Genomic DNA, 20,648 nt, shown 5'->3' with positions numbered 1-20,648 from the left:
TTCTGGATCATCCAAATGCTCTGTAGCAAACCGCAGCCGGGCTTGGACGTGTACTGGCTTCAGCAGGATTTGAGTCCCTGGTGGCGCATTGTGTTACTGATAGTAGCCTTTGTTACTGTGGTCCCAGTTCTCTGTAGGTCATTCACTAGGTCCCCCCGTGTGGTTCTGGATTTTTGCTCACCGTTTTTGTTAACATTTTGACGCCACGGGGTGAGATCTTGCATGGAGCCCCAGATTGAGGAAGATTTTCAGTGGTCTTGTATGTCTTCCATTTTCTAATAATTGCTCCCACAGTTGATTTCTTTACACCAAGCATTTTACCTATTGTAGATTCAGTCTTCCCAGCCTGGTGCAGGTCTACAATTTTGTCTCTGGTGTCCTTTGACAGTTTGGAGTGTGAGTGAGGTTGTGGGCAGGTGTCTTTTATACCGATAATGAGTTAAAACAGGTGCCATTAATACAGGTAACAAGTGGAACCTCGTTAGACCTCATTAGAAGAAGTTAGACCTCTTTGACAGCTAGAAATCTTGCTTGTTTGTAGGTGACCAACTACTTATTTTCCACTGCAATTTGGAAATACATTCTTTAAAAATCAAACAATGTCATTTTCTGTTGTTTTTTTTCACATTCTGTCTCTCATGGTTGAGGTTTACCCATGTTGACAATTACAGGCCTCTCTAATCTTTTCAAATAGGAAAACATGCACAATTGGTGGTTGACTAATTACTTATTTGCCCCAATGTATATTGTGATACTTTGTATCCCAAAAGGTTATCGATATGCTCCTGCAAAGAATCGAGATATCGTTTTAAAAAGGTGTCAAAAAAAAAAAAAAAAAAAAAAGGAACCAACAAGTTGCTACCAAAATCTTCCACCATAATAGTGTCTCAGTTCACTCTCACTGACGGTGCTCCATGCCCAATCCATTTTAGACTGGGAACGTTCGTTCATTCAAAACCAGAGCATTCACAGGTCACTTACTGTTCATTTTAGGGAATTTACAGGTCATTTCCTGTTGCATTTGAGTCACTGCCTATACATTTAGGTGATTCCCAGGTCATTTCCTGTTCTGTAACCCAAAATAAACAGGAAGTGACCCATAAAATACCCCAAAAAGGAAGTAACTGAAAATCAACAGGTAAATATCTTATATGGCCCAAAATTACCTCATTGCCTTGCATTGATTGCTACTGACGGTCATTGACATTCAATCCGTTTGAAGTGGGAGGGATGGTTTATTCGCTGCCACCCTCCCAGTTCAAACGGATTGGACGTCTACTAGTGATAACTCATTTCAATTCACAGCAGAAGCTTGTTTATCTGTTTATTAGTTGTTTGTAGAATTTCCTAGAATGATTTCCACACCAATGTATCGATAATTGTTGTATCGCCATATTGTCAGATCGTTATCGTGAGCTTTGTATCGCAAATCGTATCGTATCGTGAGGTACAAAGAGACGTGAGGTACAAAGAGGTTCCCACTCTTATTAAAAAATAAATCAGGAAAGCGATGCTGCATCACTTGCTTTACTTAAGGCTAAATTCAGCGATTTCTTTGACCGCCTGCGATACATCTCAGATTTTTCCTTGCTAGACAGTCGAATTCTGGTATTTTTTTTCAAATCTGAACTAGATTTGTATGAATACGTCCTACACATAATCAACAAGTGAAATAAGTCATCACTGTTGGACAAAACAAACTACAAACGCGAACGGGGAACGGCAGATGAAAGCGAAGAAAATATATTGACCTTCCTGATACCGCATGTGAAGCAAATAGGTTGAGAAAAATGACTGAGATCTCCCAAAGGATCCATTTTTTCTCCCATAAAAATGTGGCAGTGCGTATGTGTCTATGTGCATCGCTGTAAATCAGCATATGGCAAGTGCAGGGTTCGTACACCTTTTTCATGGCCAAATTCATGCACTTTTTAAGGAGTTTTTTAAGACCATTCTTTCAGTTTTTCCAGTACCTTTTAAACGTTATTCCAATGTTTTTATATGGTGCCTTCTCACCAGTAAGCAAATATCTTCCAAAACTTTCTACAACCCCAGAGGCGCAAGAAATATAGTATGAAAGGTGCCAATTCCGAAACCCCGTGGGAGGATGCGTTCCCGGCGGCAGAGCATTTTGTGGCAAACACTGAACGCGTCCTACAGCAGAGGTGCAGTGATGGCATCCTGTACGTGAGACAAAAAAGCGAGGAGACTTCTGCTCATTTGGCAAAAATGTCGAGCTCGCTACACCAACAGTATAACACCACCACAACCAACAGCAACACCGTCACGCCTGTGCACATCATCATACTGCGTCACCCAAATTGAAATGTCATCAACAATTGGCCAATAGGCTAGCAGAATTGCATAACTGAAGCATGATGAGAAAGATGTGGCCTATAGGGCAGCAGGATCTTAAGGTGAGACATTTAAAAGCAGAAAGCAGGAAGTACTAGTATATACGTATCTTTTACAGAACTGTACTGCATTTTTGCCTCTCCTATCCCGAAAGTTTCCTGTTGAGGCGTGTCGCAACCTGAAAATTCTATTTGTAGGGACGTTCATTAATAGATATACCACTTTAAATGAAGATTATTCTATTTGTATACTGTTCATTTGAATACAGTCCAAACTACGGACTCAAACGCATTGTACTCTTAGGAGCGATGATGGGACTCGGGACATCAAAGCAAAGAACAAGTGTGTAGCAGCGATAAAGCAAATTTATTTTATTTTCCTTCATTTAATAATTTGTATTTTTAGACAGGGTGCTGAGAAATATTGTGTGCCTAACAAGTCCAAGCATTTTCAAGGACTTACAAGGACATTTTTGAAACCTTGAAAACACAACAGTAAAATCCAATCATTTTCAAGGATTTCAAGGACCCGTATGAACCCTGCAAGTGGTACGGTGGTTTGAATGTCACTTTTGAATGTTATAAGCAGCATGCTATGCTGATTGGCAGTTGAGAGTGCATCCAAAGAGAGAAAATGCTGACTGGCTGACTCGAGGAATGTGGTTCAGAATTTCTGAATTTAATCGCAGTCACAAGCTTACAGAAACAAATCAACAATATGCACACGCAAAGCAAAGCTATCAAGTCAGTGTGTATGAGTGTGTAATCATAAGGGTGTATTTCATAAAGCCAAACAGCATTCCTTGTGTAACCCCTCTCATTGCACTCGGGTTGACCCTTTGCTGCTGGCTTTGAATTTGCAATGAACTTCCCAAGAGTAAATTCACAAAAGCTGTACTCGAGACAATACTTTCTGGGTGCCAAATGTTTGTAAAACCAACATAATCTAGATATGTAAAAATAATAATAATCTAAATAAAAAAAAATAAAAAATAAAATTATATCAGCAATGCACATCCAAAGTAGCATGATGTTCGAATTAAAGATTTACTCGAGAGGCCAACCAGAAGAAGATTCTTTAGCTGTTCAATTATTTAATATTGTTAGGGCTCCTTGATTGCAGGCTGGAGACCAGACGGGGGGAAGCGACGACAGCTGCGAGCCATTAACATCAGCCGCCTACAAAAGCCTGATCGTCGTTGCCACTTGTCGCCAGACCAACTCTTTCGGCATTCCCGTCAGTCACATCCAGCACTCAGGTATTTTCCGACATATATACTCCCGGCTAATCTGACCTTTGTTCCGTCCCAGGATTCCTCGTGCCTGCTCCCTGACCTGTACCGTTGCCTGAGATCACAACTACGCTTGCCAGCTAGCACCCAACGTCCACACGCGCTACTGTGACCATCTGCGCGCACCTGACAATAAAACTTGTGAATAATTACAGTCATCTCCCTTGTCTGCTTTGGGGTTCAATTCCCCAGCGCAACCTAACAGTTTGGTCTGGCCACGTGGACCGCGCGGACATGGATCAGAGTTCCGCTTCCTCATCTTCCCCCGCCCTGGACCGTCACGCTCAAGCTCTCGAGTACCTTTCTCAAAAGGTAGGCGAAATCGCTCTGGCTCTCCAGTCTGTCCAGGCGCAGTTTACAGCACCTCCCGTGCGCTCGACATCGCCACCCCGCCGAGGCTACGTTCCCCCACCGCCGACGCCTCGCGAGCCACACATACCCCCACCAGCTCCCTACGATGGCGACTTGGGCTCTTGTCGTGCCTTTTTGGTACAGTGCGGTCTCACATTCGATCAACAGCCTCATAGATACTGCAGCGAGCGGGCCAAGATTTCTTACCTGATTGGCTGCCTTCGTGGGTCGGCTCTGGCCTGGGCAACAGCTGAGTGGGAGAAGGGCTCAGCGGCGTGCACCTCATACGCCAGCTTCACGGCGGAGATGCGCGAAGTTTTTGACCACCCGGTCCGTGGTAAGGAAGCCGCCAAACGCCTTATGTCCATTCGTCAGGGGGGCCGCAGCGTCGCAGAGTTTTCAGTGGAGTTCCGCACACTTGCGGCGGAGAGCAATTTCAACGACGCCACGCTACAAGAGGTCTTCACTAGCGCTCTCAGCGAATCCCTCAAAGACGAGCTAGCTTCCAGGGACGAGCCAGGTAATCTCGATCAGTTTATTAATCTCTCGATTAATATCGATAATCGACTCCTCGAAAGACGACGTCAACGCCGCGAGCTGCAGTCTTCCCCTTTTCACCGTCCTGCTTCCTCGATTATGGCCCCTCCTCCGGGGTTTTCTACACACGCCATTGCCTCTACTCTGCCCTCTGCTGGGAGCCCGGAGCCCATGCAGCTTGGACGAGCCAGGCTCACTGTGGAGGAACGCACACGTAGGCTCACTACCCAGTTATGCCTTTACTGTGGCCAAGAGGGGCATTTTCTGCGCCAATGTCCGGTACGTCCAAGCTCATCTGTAAGTGAGGAAATATTGGTGAGTCATGCGTCCAATAAATCTTCAGCTCGGCTCCAGCTCTCAGCCACTCTTTCATGGAAGGATCAGACCCGCATGGTGATGGCCTTGGTTGATTGTGGAGCTGATGAGAGCTTTATTGATCGCAGGTTGGCAGCTCAGCTGGGTGTTGGAACCCGCTCATTACAGTTTCCCTTGAGAACCACCGCACTCAATGGACAGGTTCTGTTTAGTGTGGAGGAGCAGACGGAGCCTCTCCACCTGCTCCTTTCTGGAAATCACTGAGAGGTAATCAGTCTGTTTGTCATAGATTGTCCTCGCACTCCATTGGTCCTGGGGCTACCCTGGCTCAAGAAGCACAACCCTGCGGTGGATTGGACCCAGCCCAAGCTCACTTCGTGGAGTGACCACTGTCACCATAACTGTTTAAAAGCGGCCTTGGTTCCTGCTTATCCTGTCCGGGACTCAGTCCAGCCTGATCTGTCTTCCGTCCCGGATTGCTACCATGACCTTGGTCTCGTTTTCAGTAAGGACCGTGCAGTAGCTCTGCCCCCCCACCGCCCATATGACTGTGCCATAGACCTCCTTCCGGGCATCGCCCTTCCTAAAGCGCGCATTTATAAGATCTCTGAACCTGAGAGGGAGGCGCTGCAGTCGTACATCACAGAGTCCTTGGCTACAGGTATAATCCGTCCATCCTCCTCCCCTTTCGGCGCCGGCCTTTTCTTTGTAGGGAAAAAGGATGACACATTGAGGGTGCTGGTCCAACACGTCTTCCGCCTGCATGGCATTCCGTCCGATATTGTGTCGGATAGGGGTCCGCAATTCACTTCCCAGGTATGGAAAGCCTTCTGCGCAGCTTTGGACGTTGGTGTGAGTCTCTCCTTAGGTTACCATCCCCAAACCAACGGCCACTGCAAACGCACAAATCAGCAGCTGGAAGCGGTCCTCCGCTGTGTGGCGCAGTCTTGTCCGAACTCTTGGAGTGACCATCTTCCCTGGGTCGAATATGCCCATAACACCTTGCCAAATGCCTCCTCAGGTATGTCCCCCTTCCAGTGCTCACTGGGCTATCAACCCCCTCTGTTCCCTTCCCATGAGCAGGACATTGCGGTGCCCTCAGTGCAGAGGCACATCAGCCGGTGCAATAACGTTTGGAAAAGGGCGCGTGCTGCGCTTATCCACTCTTCTGAGAATTCCCAGACCCAATCCAACCGCCGCCGTGCGCCAGCACCTGTCTACTCTGTGGGCCAGAGGGTATGGCTCTCCTCCAAGCATCTGCCACTAAGGGTTAACTCCAGGAAACTGGCTCCACGTTTCGTCGGCCCCTATGAAATAGAGAAGGTGGTGAACCCTTGCTCGGTCCGCCTCAAGCTCCCAAGGTCCCTCCGTGTCCACCCCACCTTCCATGTTTCCCAGATCAAGCCAGTCTCGTCATGCCCGTTGTCCCCCCCGGTGCCGACTCCTCCTCCTCCATTGTCAATTGACGGGCACCCAGCTTTCAAAGTGAGGCGGCTCTTGGACGTCCGCCGCCGTGGCCGTGGGTTGCAGTATCTGGTCGACTGGGAGGGCTATTGGCCTGAAGAGCGGAGCTGGATCCCTGCCAGGCAGGTGTTGTGCAAGTCCCTGATTCGCGATTTCCATCGTGCCTGTCTCGGACGCCTGGTGGCGCCCGTGGGGGGGGGCTACTGTTAGGGCTCCTTGATTACAGGCTGGAGACCAGACGGGGGGAAGCGACGACAGCTGCGAGCCATTAACATCAGCCGCCTACAAAAGCCTGATCGTCGTTGCCACTCGTCGCCAGACCAACTCTTTCGGCATTTCCGTCAGTCACGTCCAGCACTCAGGTATTTTCCGACATATATACTCCCGGCTAATCTGACCTTTGTTCCGTCCCAGGATTCCTCGTGCCTGCTCCCTGACCTGTACCGTTGCCTGAGATCACAACTACGCTTGCCAGCTAGCACCCAACGTGCACACGCGCTACTGTGACCATATGCGCGCACCTGACAATAAAACTTGTGAATAATTACAGTCATCTCCCTTGTCTACTTTGGGGTTCAATTCCCCAGCGCAACCTAACAAATATATCGTTACTACATTTTCTCATCCTTTCTGAGGTACCCAAAAAAAAAATGTTTTTCAGAAAAACAAAACAAAAAAACCTAGGACTGGGCAAACTATTCCGCAAAGGGCCGCAGTGGGTGCGGGTTTTTGTTGCAACCCATTAAGAGGACACATTTTCACCAATCTGCTGTTTTAAAGTGCAATCAGTCGATTACAGTCAGGTGCTTCTCATTGCGGCTGAAACCTCATTGGTTAAACTATCTGTGCTGGGTCAGTTTGAACAAAGACCAGGACCAACTGCGACCCTCGTGAACCAGTTTGCCCACCCCGGTTTATACGGATGGGAACCTCTTGGTACCTCACGATATGATACGATTTGCAATACAAGGCACACAATAACAATGATCTCACGATATGGCGATACCACAATTGTTGATACATGGGTCAGGAAATCACTCCAGGATAGTATACACAACTAGTAATAAACATAAAAACAAGCTATTTTCATTCTTCTGCTGTGAATTCGAATCAGTTTATCAGTAGTAGACGTCCAATCCATTTGAACAAGGAGGGTGCATTCGTTCAATCGCTGCCATCCCTTCCATTTCAAAGGGATTGGACGTCTTTGACCGTCAGTGGCAGCCAATGCCAGACAATCAGCTCATTTTGGGACATTCCACGTCATTTCTTGTTGATTTTTGGTCACTTCCTTTTCATTTTGGGGCATTAATGTGTACTTCCTGATTGACTTTGGGGGATTTACAGGTCACTTCCTATTGATTTTGGGTTTCTGAAAAGTAAGAGACTTAACAATATCCCCAAATAAATAGGAAGTGACTCAAAATCAACAGGAAGTAACGTCTAAATGCCCTAAAATGAACAAGAAGTGACCTGACCGAATGAATGTTCATTCGCTGCCACCCTCCTACTTCAAACGGATTGGACGTCTATGGCCGCCAGTGGCAGCCAAAGCCAGGCAATGAGTTCATTTTGGGGCATTAAACATCATTTCTTAATGATTTTCAGTCACTTCCTTTCCCTCTGGAGCATTTATGGGTCACTTCCTGTTGGCTTTAGGGGATTTACAGGTCATTTCCCGTTTTTTTTTTTTTTTTTTGATTACTGAAAAGGAAGTGAATCAAGAATGTTCCCAAATGAATAGGAAGTGACACAAAATCAATAGGAAGTAACCTTCAGTGCGCCATTGAAGGCGCTAGACGTCCATTGCATTCAAAATGAATTGATGACTAACGTCGTCAATTGCAGCCAGTGAGCTAACATAGACTCTATTGTAATGGAATATTTTATGTAAAAAAACAGTTTCCTTTTTTTAGTTAGTTTTTTTTTTTTTTTTTTTTAAACAGTGACACCATTTTAAAACTATATATCGATTCTTGGTGGGAGCATATCGATAACCTTTTGGGTTACAAAGTATCACGATATATCATCTTTTTGATATATTGTCACACCCCTAATGGTGTAGCCATATTTTCTTCTGGAACAAGAATGGATTTAATTATAGCCACAATTTATTGTAATTTGATTACAAAAAAAGACACAAGCACGGCTTTGCTAAACACAACTGAATGACTGAATGGTGAAAGCAACTTAACCTGAATAGGCGACTTACAACACTGCAGTGAACTTTATAGGGATGTTCGAAAGCCAAATTCTTGGCCGAAACCAAAAACTAGAAACACTTAGCGAAAAACGAAAACTGAAAGACCGAATAATACACATGTATACAGTTAATTTTTAATTTTAATTTTAATAAAAAGTTAATTTCCTCGGGATTAGTTTCACCCTCGAAAAGCCTTCACCACAGAAAGAGTCTGTATGCTGGAAACAACTTTTTTCTTTTTTTTTTTCGTTTCTGTGAGCTTCTTATACTTGCTTTATTGTTCTGCGTGTTTGTCAGACAAGCTGCTGATTAAACCTGAGGTGGAAAAATTCTTCGGCGTTGTACTCCCTCACGGCACCTGAGCAGAACAAATTTTACAGACGTCTATCCGAACACATTTCTTTGATATCTCAAAATACTTCCAAACCACGAACATTTTGGCTGTGAGCCAGATGTGTTTTCAAGATGGCTCGGTGGTAAATTTTCAGTCTTCAAAACATTTTAACTGAACACCAATAATGCATTTTAGCTATTTACGGCCGATAGTTTTGTCCTAATTTTAGGTCACCTCTCTAGAATTCTGTATAAATAAAGTTGCCATAGTCACAGAGAACATAAAGCATCAATTACATTTTCACAGTCTGAACAAGAAAGCGGAAAAAACACACAGCTCAGGTCAATTGTGTGTCAGATTGTGACAGTTCGGATATCTGTACCAATCACATCTTCCGATGTTTTTTGCCTAATCTCAACAGTCATCAGTCTCAACTGACTTGTACTCTCTAAAATACAAAAGTGTAAAGGACAAACTCAATGGGTTGCACACTGCCCACCTTGAATTTTAGTAGAAATTAAGCTTTACATTTTCCTCAGATAGTACAGAATGGTGTCACTGGTTCTTGTACACTTACTTCAAAAGGCATCCACACAAATGTCATGCTATGACAGACTGAGCCACAAATATGCCCCTAATAGATTTAGACAGCATGAATTGACTACAAATATGTGTGACTGTCTATCCAGTGCATGTTGGTAAAACGCCTGGATGATGATTTGTCAGTGTAGGAACACGATTCCTTGTTTACTATGATGAACGAGCAAGACTCGCTCTACCATGCTCTCTATATCTCGCCTGTCACTTTGGCTCTCTGCAGCACGGTGTTGCCTTTCACTGCAATCCTAGCTTGCGTAAACGCAATTCAAAGAGTCTCCGGGTCGCTGAATCATCTGTTAGCATGCCATGCAGACATACAGTCATGCGGCACAAACATCTCCAGAAGTTGTAGACAGCAGGAAATGGACTTTACACGGCAGTGAAAGTCTTTATGGCATTCAGATAGACGTGTTGAAGGGACACATGGGGAGTGAGAGAACAAGATCCCCCTTTCCCCCCCAAGTCAATCTGAACAGCAGGCCGATGAAATTACACAGGTAGAGGTGGCCAGGCTTGACAAATGAGCACAGAGGTGGGGATGAAAATAATATGAGAGGCAGAGGACCCTTTTACTTGCTTTTACATGTGCACACAAACGTGTGAAATGATAGGATATGGGAGGAGAAAACAATAAATCTGTGTTATTCCCTCCCCTTATAGATTTAACACAAGAACACATCAATTGTTTCTCGAGAGCATGAAGTATGTGTAGCAACAAAACAAAGAAAATGACCAAATATTTGCACCGCTGTATGAAGGTGCTGAAATCATGACATCAGATATATTACATGGACTAAAGTATTGGGACGCCCAGCAATTTGCCCTGAGAAAGGGAAATGCTTGTTCCGTTTATTGCCAAATGTGTTTGAGGTCTTCTTCCACAAGCCATTAAATAATACCTATATAGAGATCCTTCGCTAATTCGCGCTTCAAAATTTGAAGTTTCAGTTAGGTTTTAAAAAGCACTCATTAAAAAAATTAAAATGTAAAATTCTGTGTTATTTCATTTTGAGGCCCGAGAAAAATGTTTCGCAGCAAAACATACTGTACACGATTTAGGATTTTGTACATAACCACTGGCACTAATCCGATGCGCATGATTGATTCCTGGTGAGATATTGACACATGACAAAACCAATGCGCACCATCGAAGCCGCCCCTACTATGACCGACACGACGAGTTCGCCAGTAAGAGAGGCTTTTTTTTCTGAGGGGGTGGGGGGGGGGGGGTCGTACGTCGAGTTTTTTCACTTTTCGCGAGGGGTTCTGGTCCCCATTAAAGCGGAAATGTGAACTAAGGTTGGCCAACCATGTTTTTGAATAATATCAATGGCTAAACAATTATAAGCATATTTTCATTATTTATTTTATATTTAACGCAACCCTTCCAGATTCTTTGTTTAACCCATAGCAACGCCCTTGACAACGAAAATGCTTTTCTTCGGCAATCTTCGGAAATGATGTCCCACCTAGAAGTGCGAGGAAAGTCCGCCATAGAAGAGTATTGTTTATTGCATTTTTTCTCGGTAAGATGCCACGGCGGTGTGTGGCGATGTTTTGTTCTCACTCTAACGAAAAGTTGTTTGAGTGGCCAAGGGATAGCAGGGCACGTACATGGACATCTTTCGTTCTCACGAAGCGAATGAATTTCACGCCATCATCGAGTAGTGTTCTCTGCTACAAGCACTTTGAAGATGCCTGCTTCCTTAACCGGTCAGTTTATGATCAAGGATTTGACAAAAAGTAAGTGTGATTTTTGGATGGATGACTGATGAATGTCAAAGCAGAGCTGCCAACTGTTGTGGAATGTACAGTAGAAGCTAGCGACGTTAGCCGAAAGCCAACTCGTGGCAATCCCCGATCATAGTTGTTGTTGTGTTCGCTAGGTTAAACGTGTTTAAATTGTGCATCATCTACGATCTTGTCCGAAAGGGTTAATCCACTGTCAATCGGGAAAGGGGTGTAGAAGTGCATATAAGCGGGTCGGCGTCGCGGTAATTCACGGTCACGTTGCCGTAAGAGACACACACCGCTAGTGAGTTTGTGCACATTTATTTGTATTTGTATTATGTATTTCTACCTTCATGCTTCAAGCATTGCATTACATTTGTACGGTTCGGCGTTTCTTTCACGGTGAAGTTGTCTCACCAAAGTTGTCAGCACGTCGTGTGTTCGATACCTTTGTCAACAAAAAGCTCATAACAAGACACTATGCACAATCCGTTTAAGAGACGCTGGGACTGGAAGTAGTAGTAGCTGGTAGTACGAGGCGAGGCGGAGATGAGCGAGAAGCAAAACTTCGCGGTCGAATGTGGCGGCAGTCCGCTATTATTTTGTTTTCTTATTGTTGCCACAATAAAGTGGAGAAAGCCATCAACGACTCATCTCCTTTCCCCCCAACGTTTTTATATTATTATTTTATATGCACGAGAGCTGCCGGATTTGCCAAAATGAACATGAAGTCTGATTATTATTTTTTTAAACAATGTCATCAGATAGACAAAAACATTAAATTATGTGCAATTGCCTGCATCTTCAAATCATGAAAATAATAACAGCCTATATCTTACCAATCTTGTAATCTCGATGGGTCTTGTCTCCATTCCATGTCCGGTAGTCTAGGCACATTGTTTGCATCCTGATTAGCGTCTGGCTAATACATGTTAGGTCCAACATAAAATTCCAACCTCTTCTTCTTCCTCCAACTCTTCAAAAACTTGGATCTCCTCCCTTGTGCTCGATCTATCGCTTATATTGCTGTTTGAATCATTGTTTGAAGGGCTTTGTATGGCGGCCATATGTATGGAGCGCTGCCATCGCTGTTCTCGGTGTGACGTACAGTGGGGAGAACAAGTATTTGATACACTGCCGATTTTGCTGGTTTTCCCACTTGCAAGCAATGTAGAGGTCTGTAATTTGTATCATAAGTTCTCTTCAACTGTGAGGGACGGAATCTAATACAAAAATCCAGAAAATCACATTGTATAATTTTTAAATAATAAATTTGTATTTAACTGCATGAAATAAGTATTTGATACATTACCAACTAGTAAATATTTCGGCTCTTAGTTCTTTTTTAAGAACCCCTGCTGTTCTCCACTCATTACCGGAAGTAACTGCACCTGTTTGAACTTGTTACCTGTATAAAAGACACCTGTTCACATGCTCAAACAAACAAACTCCAACCTCTCCACAATGGCCAAGACCAAAGAGCTGTGTAAGGACATCAGTGATAAAATAATAGACCTGCACAAGGCTGGGATGGGCTATAGGAAAATAAGCAAGCAGCTTGGTGAGAAGGTAACAACTGTTGGAGCGATTATTAGAAAATGGAAGTAGTTCAAGTTGACGGTCAATCTGCCTCGTTCTGGGGCTCCATGCAAGATCTCACCTCGTGGGGCATCACTGATCATGAGGAAGGCAAGGGATCAGCCCAGAACTACACGGCAGGACCTGGTCAATGACCTGAAGAGAGCTGGAACCACAGTCTCGAAGAAAACCATTGGAAACACATTACGCCGTCATGGATTAAAATCCTACAGCGCACGCAAGGTGCCGCTGCTGAAGCCAGTGCATGTCCAGACACGTCTGAAGTTTGCCACTGACCACCTGGATGATCCAGAGGAGCAATGGGAGAAGGTCATGTGGTCGGATGAGACCAAAATTGAACTTTTTGGTCTAAACTCGGCTCGTCGTGTTTGGGGGAAAAAGAAGGATGAGTACAACTCCAAGAACACCATCCCGACCGTGAAACATGGAGGAGGAAACATCATTTTTTGGGGCTGCTTCTCTGCCAAGGGTACAGGACGACTGCACCGTATTGAGGGGAAGATGGATGGGGCTATGTATCGCCAGATCTTGGCTGACAAACTCCTTCCTTCAGTAAGAGCCCTGAAGATGGGTCGTCGCTGGGTCTTCCAGCATGACAACGACCCAAAGCACACAGCCAAGGCAACTAAAGAGTGGCTTCGTAAGAAGCATCTTAAGGTCCTGGAGTGGCCTAGCCAGTCACCAGATCTGAACCCGATAGACAATCTATGGGGGGAGCTGAAAGTCCGTGTTGCCCGACCTGAAGGCTCTGGAGAAGATCTGCATGGAGGAGTGGGCCAAAATCCCTGCTGTAGTGTGTGCAAACCTTGTCAAGGACTACAGGAAACGTTTGGTATCTGTAATAGCAAACAAAGGTTTCTGTACCAAATATGAAGTTCGATTTTTGTGATGTATCAAATACTTATTTCATGCAATTAAATGCAAATTTATTATTTAAAAATCATACAACGTGATTTTCTGTTTTTTTTTTTTTTTTGTATTAGATTCCGTCCCTCACAGTTGAAGAGAACTTATGATACAAATTACAGACCTCTACATGCTTTGCAAGTGGGAAAACCAGCAAAATCGGCAGTGTATCAAATACTTTTTCTCCCCACTGTATCACTTCCGGGTTCGTCCCTTTTCAGGCTCGAACTTCGGAAACGCGATTATTTTGTCAAATATACAAAATATAAATTATTTTTTCATGCTTTATTTGTTGGACAATGTTTAATTACTTTAATTGTGACCCTATTTGGCATGTGACGAAATTACTTCACATTTCTGCTTTAAAATTAACCGCGAAAAACGAGGATCTCTGTAAAGACTTGGGGCATTTGGGGTATAGAGATGGTTAAGCATAGAAATCCAGGAAACTAGAAATAAATAACCCAACTCAACAACTATTCTGTGATGAATCGTTTGGAAATGTTTTTGTCCTCAAAATTGTTTAATTTCATACTCTTTCTTTCCTTCCTTCGGGTGAATTGGATGTGGTTTATACAAGACAGAATTTCGAGAAACGTCAATTGTAACATGCTTTGCTTCTTGCTTGCATAAGAATTCCAACAATTTTCAAAATTTCAACACGACAATTATAGGGGTTATGTGTGGACTATATCTCGAACTAGGTCAATCATTAAGTCAAACACAGTTTTATTGGGTACAGCGCTGCAACATGGCCGAAGCGCCGAGTATCTGGTAAACAGTCGTTCTGACTTTACACGATCTGAGACAGCTGGCTCAACTGTCACTGACCGATTCCGTTTCAAATCAGCATTACATGGCTAATGTGAGTGCGCTTTAGGTTGGGTCATTGCTCGAGATCGACCGATATGGGTTTTCCAGGACCGATACTGATTATTAGTTAGAGGGGCCGATAACCGATTTTTGGAGCCCATATTCATTTGCAGTAAAAGTGTAAAAATTGGCGTAAAAAAAATAATGCAAACACTGAACTTCACTGAAATGCCTAAAGCATCTTTATTGAATAACGCAATTAGAAAATAACAGCTCCAGAAGTGCCTGAATTTCAGAACTCAGAAACATCTCTTATGAAGTTCAATAAAAGGTTAAGTAAATAGCTCTCTGAAATGTTTCCACAGAAAAGAAAGTCTTGATGACCTTGTCTAAGTATCCTTGAGCAAGATACTAAACCTCACGTTGCTCCTGGTGCTGCCTAACCAGTAGGTAGATGAGGATATAGTGTGAAGCGCTTTGTGGGCCTTAAAAAGGTGGAAAGGCGCAATACAAGTGGAACTCCATTTGCCATGACCATTTAACCAATCAGAGGACAGGGTGAATACTAGTGCAGGTGACAGCAGGCAGGACTGAGAGGCGCGGCAGCATCTGAGCCGAAATAACCCAGTTTTAAATGGATTTTTTTCATATCGGCCAGTCGGATTAAAAAAAAAAAAAAAAAAAAAAGAAAAAACAGCCGATACCGATACACATCAAATTTACAAATATCAGCGCCGATAATCGGCCCGGCCAATAATCGGTCTATCTCTAGTCATAGCGCATTCCCATCAGCATGACATGTAGTGTTCAGCAATGTAATACCTACAACGATTTTATAGTAATTTTGAGACAATTTAATTAATTACATGGATTGTAATTCAATACTTTTTAAGGACCCACAGGAACGCGGTTATTAATTTCATATTTAAAATGGATTAATTTTTTTTTTCATACAAAAACTAATAAAGGTGTAAACTAACTTTTTTTTTTTCCAATTTTGTTTGTACAAAAACTGGAAAAAGGTGAATATCCACCTTTTGGTCTTGAGGAAATATGTTAAATAATAATAATATTAATAATAATAATAATAATAAGGGAGGGTGTAAATACAGTGGTACCTCTACATACGATCGCTTCGACACACGAACTTTTCGACATCCGACGTCAAATTTGACTCGCCATTTGTTTCTACATCCGACGACATGCTCGAAATACAACGACAAAGGCAGCACCGCAGACGAATGCACGGCGGATTTTTTTGTGTGACAAATCAACACTGGTTTCAGAAAAGGTTGGTACAGGTGGTGAAACAAGGAAAAAGTTGACGCTTACCTTCTAAATGAAGATGCAAATGACAGAAAAATATGAGCGTAGGGTGGGCATCCGTGAAATGGCTCAACAATACATCTCCACGGTCCTCCTCCGACCATCGTTTGCCAGTCTTTATAAGTTAAGCTGACAATTCTTATTGTGGTAACATCTCCAGAGAAATCGCCAACTTCGCCACGTTTTTATCATTTATTTCACAACTTATTCAAAACAAAAACACCTTCTGTCTGCCGCAATTGACGGTGTTCTCAAGAAAACATTCAAAGTGAAAGTGAAACTCAAGCTCACCGGTCTGTCTCTGGCACATCAGCCCCGCGGTGCGTTCAGGGTCAGCAAAAAACGTCCGCCACATTAGAACCCAATTCGTCACATTAATACAGGAATTATTATTATTATTATTATTCCGATTTTGATTTATAATTTATTTGTTTTGCTATGTGTAATTGCCATTTGTAATAGTACCAGCAGTATTTTTTTAAGGATTTAGTGAAGGTTTTTGGGCTGTGGAATGAATTAATGGAATTATAATGTATTCCTATGGGAAAATCCTGCTCGACATACGACCATTTCGACTTACAAACAAGGTCCTGGAACGGATTAACTTCGTATGTAGAGGTACCACTGTATTCTTTTTACCGCAGTCCTCAGTCTTTTGTTGAGGACAACAGAAATTGCAGTTAAATAAAAGAAAAACATGTATTCAATTAAGAATGTGACAATATCTCGATATAGCGATATATCGCGATATTTTGCAACCCGATCGGTTATCGATATGCACCCGCCAAGTATCGATACTTTTATTTGACATATTGGCCATTGGCTGCTGTAAACTGCTCAACGTTTGTTGAGCAATTCCTTGGCGGTCCACTAGGGGCGCTCAAGAGTGGCGGTGGAGGTAAAGTGCGCACAAGTTGTCTAGAGAAGAAGAGAGGAAGCTCCAAGTGGGTTGAAAAAAATAAAAAAGCTTCGTGGGAACAGTGGAGGAAAAAGTGACAAAAATATTGCTACAAATCACACATGTGGACACACTTTAGATTTTACACCAACAAGAAAGGAAGTAAGGTGAACAAGGACTTTGCTGTATGCAAGAATTGTCTAAGAAAAAAAAGGTTCACTGGCAGCTGGTGACGAAGTGGACATGGATTTCTTCACCACTTCGCCTTCATCACTTGAGGTAAGAAAGTTTTGCAATGTAATTGATTTTTTAATTTAAATGTATTATTTTGATGGCATTTGGTGTTGAGTGATATAAAATAAACCAGGACCCTAAACTGGATGAAAATTAATATCGAACAAGCCTACATGAATTTACTGATTTATCTGATATTGAGAACCACTTTCCATCTAGTTTAATACACAAACTGTTATTACTGCCATTTTGATGCAATAAGCTATAAAAATGGTTTGAATAGCTTCCAAGATATATAAGGTGATGTGCATGATAATTAATGTAGTCTACATATTAAAAATAGGTAATTATTGCATTTTTAATTTCTATACATTCAATTCATATTTTTTTAATACTCAATACTTCCAACACACACACAAACAGGATTTCAACTCAAAAGGTATTAAGTAACTAATATTTTTTTGTTATATTTTGTTGATTTTAAGGTGAAGAAGAATGTGACTGACTGAGTCCGACAACTCAAATGCTGAAGCAGATGGTGGAAGTGCTCAAACCAATGCTTTTGGCAACAAAGGTCATATATGAAGAAAAGACCCACCAATTTTATCATTGCCCCACTCCAAGCTCAACTGCTGACTGACACCTACAGCACTGTTATCATTATTAAAAAATTTTTAAGATTTAAAACTTTAAAGAAATTAAGGGTGCCATTCATCATGATCTCTCCAAGAGATATCAGTGGTTGTGGTTTGTTTCCTATATATGTGCAGGTACACAATTTGCAGTAGATTCATATTTTACAGCAATGTTGCACAGAAAAGGTGTCACTCTTTAATAAATGACTTAAACAGTACTTTTTCTATTTTGAAATATCTTTTTTTTTTCCCCTTTCAACAGTTATATCGTAGAATATAATGTATCAAATTTCTGACCAATATATCGATAATCGCTGTATCGTGATATCGTGAGATAATCGTTATCGTGAGCCTTGTATCGCGAATCGTATCGTATCGTGAGGTAAGCCTGTCGCAATATGCAATAATTCCATTTATCGCGCGATAAATAAAAATGAAGGCGGTAATTTTTCCGCTGCGATTTATCGCCTCGCGTGCACGCACGGCAGACGTGCTGTTAAAAGTTCGGATTCCTCCTTACCAACTGCGCAAAATGCATCTTCATTCGAGGTCTGGCAAAAACTAGCGCCAGAGTTAATCGTTCCCATGATATCCTATTGTTCAACGTATACCGCCCGCGTCAGTGCTCCGGAGTGACTGTGGACCATCTACGGCGCGCCGGTGCTGTTGACGTGTGGGCGCTCCCGTCAGGAGTGACATTTCACGTGGGGCGGCTGCTATTCTGCACAACGCCGGATATTTACAACGAAGTCCACCAAAACATTGTTACCGCCTAGGCAGCTACGAACAACCTCGCCTTGACAACGAACAACTGAATGAAATTAAGAGTGCTGTGCTTCAAACTCGTCCTGTTCATGAAAGTCGATTGTCATATGCTGGTGTAGTAATGAGCAGACGTGACTTCAGCGGCGCTTGCTAACTTTTTTAATGCGCGCACACACTAGATATCATGAAATGGCAAACCTGATGTGCTACGTCCCATGCCATTGGCTACGTGAGCACAGAGTGATTATGGGACACATAGTCCATATACTACATCGATGAATTCTAAACTGTCATGACTGAATGGAAGTTAAGAAGGCCAAATCAATCCATACCAGTGACTATAGATAATGTTGCAAATATTGTTAATTCAGTACGTCACGCAGATGGATTCGGACCACAAATAGGATGTCTTGCTTATGTAGTAAACCTCGCTGCTAAGAGAGCTGTAGCAATCAACAGTGTGCCTTGCCTCACTTTACAAACAGTAAAGATTGTTCTCAGCACTTTTATACAAAAAATTTTCAGATCAGTAAGAAGTAAGCACATAAATATTATGCACTAAAATGCATGTTTATATGATGGCAATTTAATTTTTGCTCGTTAGCAAAGAAAAAAAAAATATATATATATATATATATATAAAATTGTTTTTTTTTTTTACAGAGCATTAAATGTATTGAATCGGATCGAAAATCGTGTCCCCCGTATCAAAAATCGTACCGAACCCTGACTTAACTGTATCGTTGCATCCCTATGGAACACCATTGCAGAAGCTATGACGGGAAAAGTTTTCATTTGCCTGAATGCTTAAGTTATTAAGTGCAATTTTTTTTTTCTTTTTTTTTTTTTTGAACACATTTTATTTATTCTGTGTTTCTGTGCGGTAAACATATTGTTGTTTTTTTACTTAAGAGGCATGGTCTATTGTTTTTAGTTGTGATTTCTTAAAAAGTATTTTTGAATTTATCTATTAATATATACTGTATTCTCAATGTGTTATTGTAAATTGGTTAAAAAAAATTGGGAGGGGCGCAATAATATCGCATATCGCAATAATTTATGAGAATAATTATCGCACACTAAAATTTGTTATCGCAACAGGCCTATCGTGAGGTGCCCTGAGGTTCCCACTCCTATATTCAATGCACATGATTTATTTTGTACTTTCACACACACAGAACAATACAGCAGGCCAAATCTGGCCCCAAAGCCTTGTGTTTTGTCACCTGTCAAACCTCTGATATCATACAGTGATTTGCAAATTTCTACCAAATACTTGAAAATCTTCACACTAACTAATTGGCTGCCATTGACCGGGATAGTCTGATCACTGCCAATACTCCCAGTTCAAATGGATTGGACGCCTATCCCCATCAATGGCACTGAAACAAACATTCACTGCAAGCCCTCCCAGTTCATACAGACTGGTCATCCATAACAACATGTTTTAATTCACTAACCTCCATGGCTCTGGTGATGAAAGGAATTTGAGTTCCAGAGTCCAAGTCCTGATTGATGATGAGTCTGCGGGCCCACTGACCAGCCCGAACAACACCACTTCCCTGGATCAGCACCAGTAGCTTGGATGGGTTGGACAAGGCATCGGGGCTTAGGTAGATAAAACTCGAAGGCTCATCCGCAGCAGCGTCGACCTGATGAGAAACCATCATTAGTAACATCGCCATTTGAATCACAGCCAAAAAAGCTCTTATGTCAGGAAATATTTCAACTTCTCCAATTACGTGTATTGCTTTTATAATCTCTCCCAGTGTTTGAAATATCATAGCATTTCCTTAAATCGAGAAGGTCAAATTGTGATTTTATATTCAAACCTTCAAAGCATACCGCCTGAAAGACTTGATTTGGAAAAATATCGTTGATTGCACGAGTTTACAAAGCAACAGCCTTCACCTCCACGGATTTTACGCATTAAAAAGATAACATGCGTCATTGCGTTAATCATGACAAGCAAACAGCCTCTGAGTGATTAAAACGGAGACAGAAAGTGATACAGACAGAAAAAGGGGATAAGTGACTGTGTGCACGCACTCCCTAGGAGACAAGGAGACAAACACTATCCGTAAAAGCCATGGGTGGCAGCTGCAAGAACTTAATCCAAGCAGACAAAGAGAACTGAGTGGGGGAGAAAATCTTGCCCTTTTATTCTCCGGTGCTCCCTCATTCCCTCTCACTCTACTTGGCTGCAGTTAATCTTCTTAAAATCTGTGGTCACAAGTTCAATGCAACGCAGGTGGACAGACCCACCAGCAACATACAAATGCACACGCCGT

The 20,648-nt window shown here is 42.5% G+C and overlaps 1 protein-coding gene across 7 annotated transcripts in view; it reads right to left on the bottom strand.

Annotated features, from left to right (window-relative positions):
• arb2a (ARB2 cotranscriptional regulator A) overlaps positions 1 to 20,648 on the bottom strand; it is a 343,893-nt gene that overhangs the window by 279,845 nt on the left and 43,400 nt on the right. For all 7 annotated transcript variants that reach the window (XM_057832297.1, XM_057832294.1, XM_057832299.1 and 4 more), the window contains one exon: positions 19,818 to 20,009. In XM_057832297.1, coding sequence (XP_057688280.1) covers positions 19,818 to 20,009 — 192 coding nt within the window. The remainder of the gene's footprint in view (positions 1 to 19,817; positions 20,010 to 20,648) is intronic.

The sequence above is a fragment of the Corythoichthys intestinalis genome, chromosome 3 (assembly GCF_030265065.1).
Source record: "Corythoichthys intestinalis isolate RoL2023-P3 chromosome 3, ASM3026506v1, whole genome shotgun sequence".
Lineage (NCBI taxonomy): Eukaryota > Metazoa > Chordata > Actinopteri > Syngnathiformes > Syngnathidae > Corythoichthys > Corythoichthys intestinalis.
This window is presented reverse-complemented; position numbering and strand designations above follow the sequence as displayed.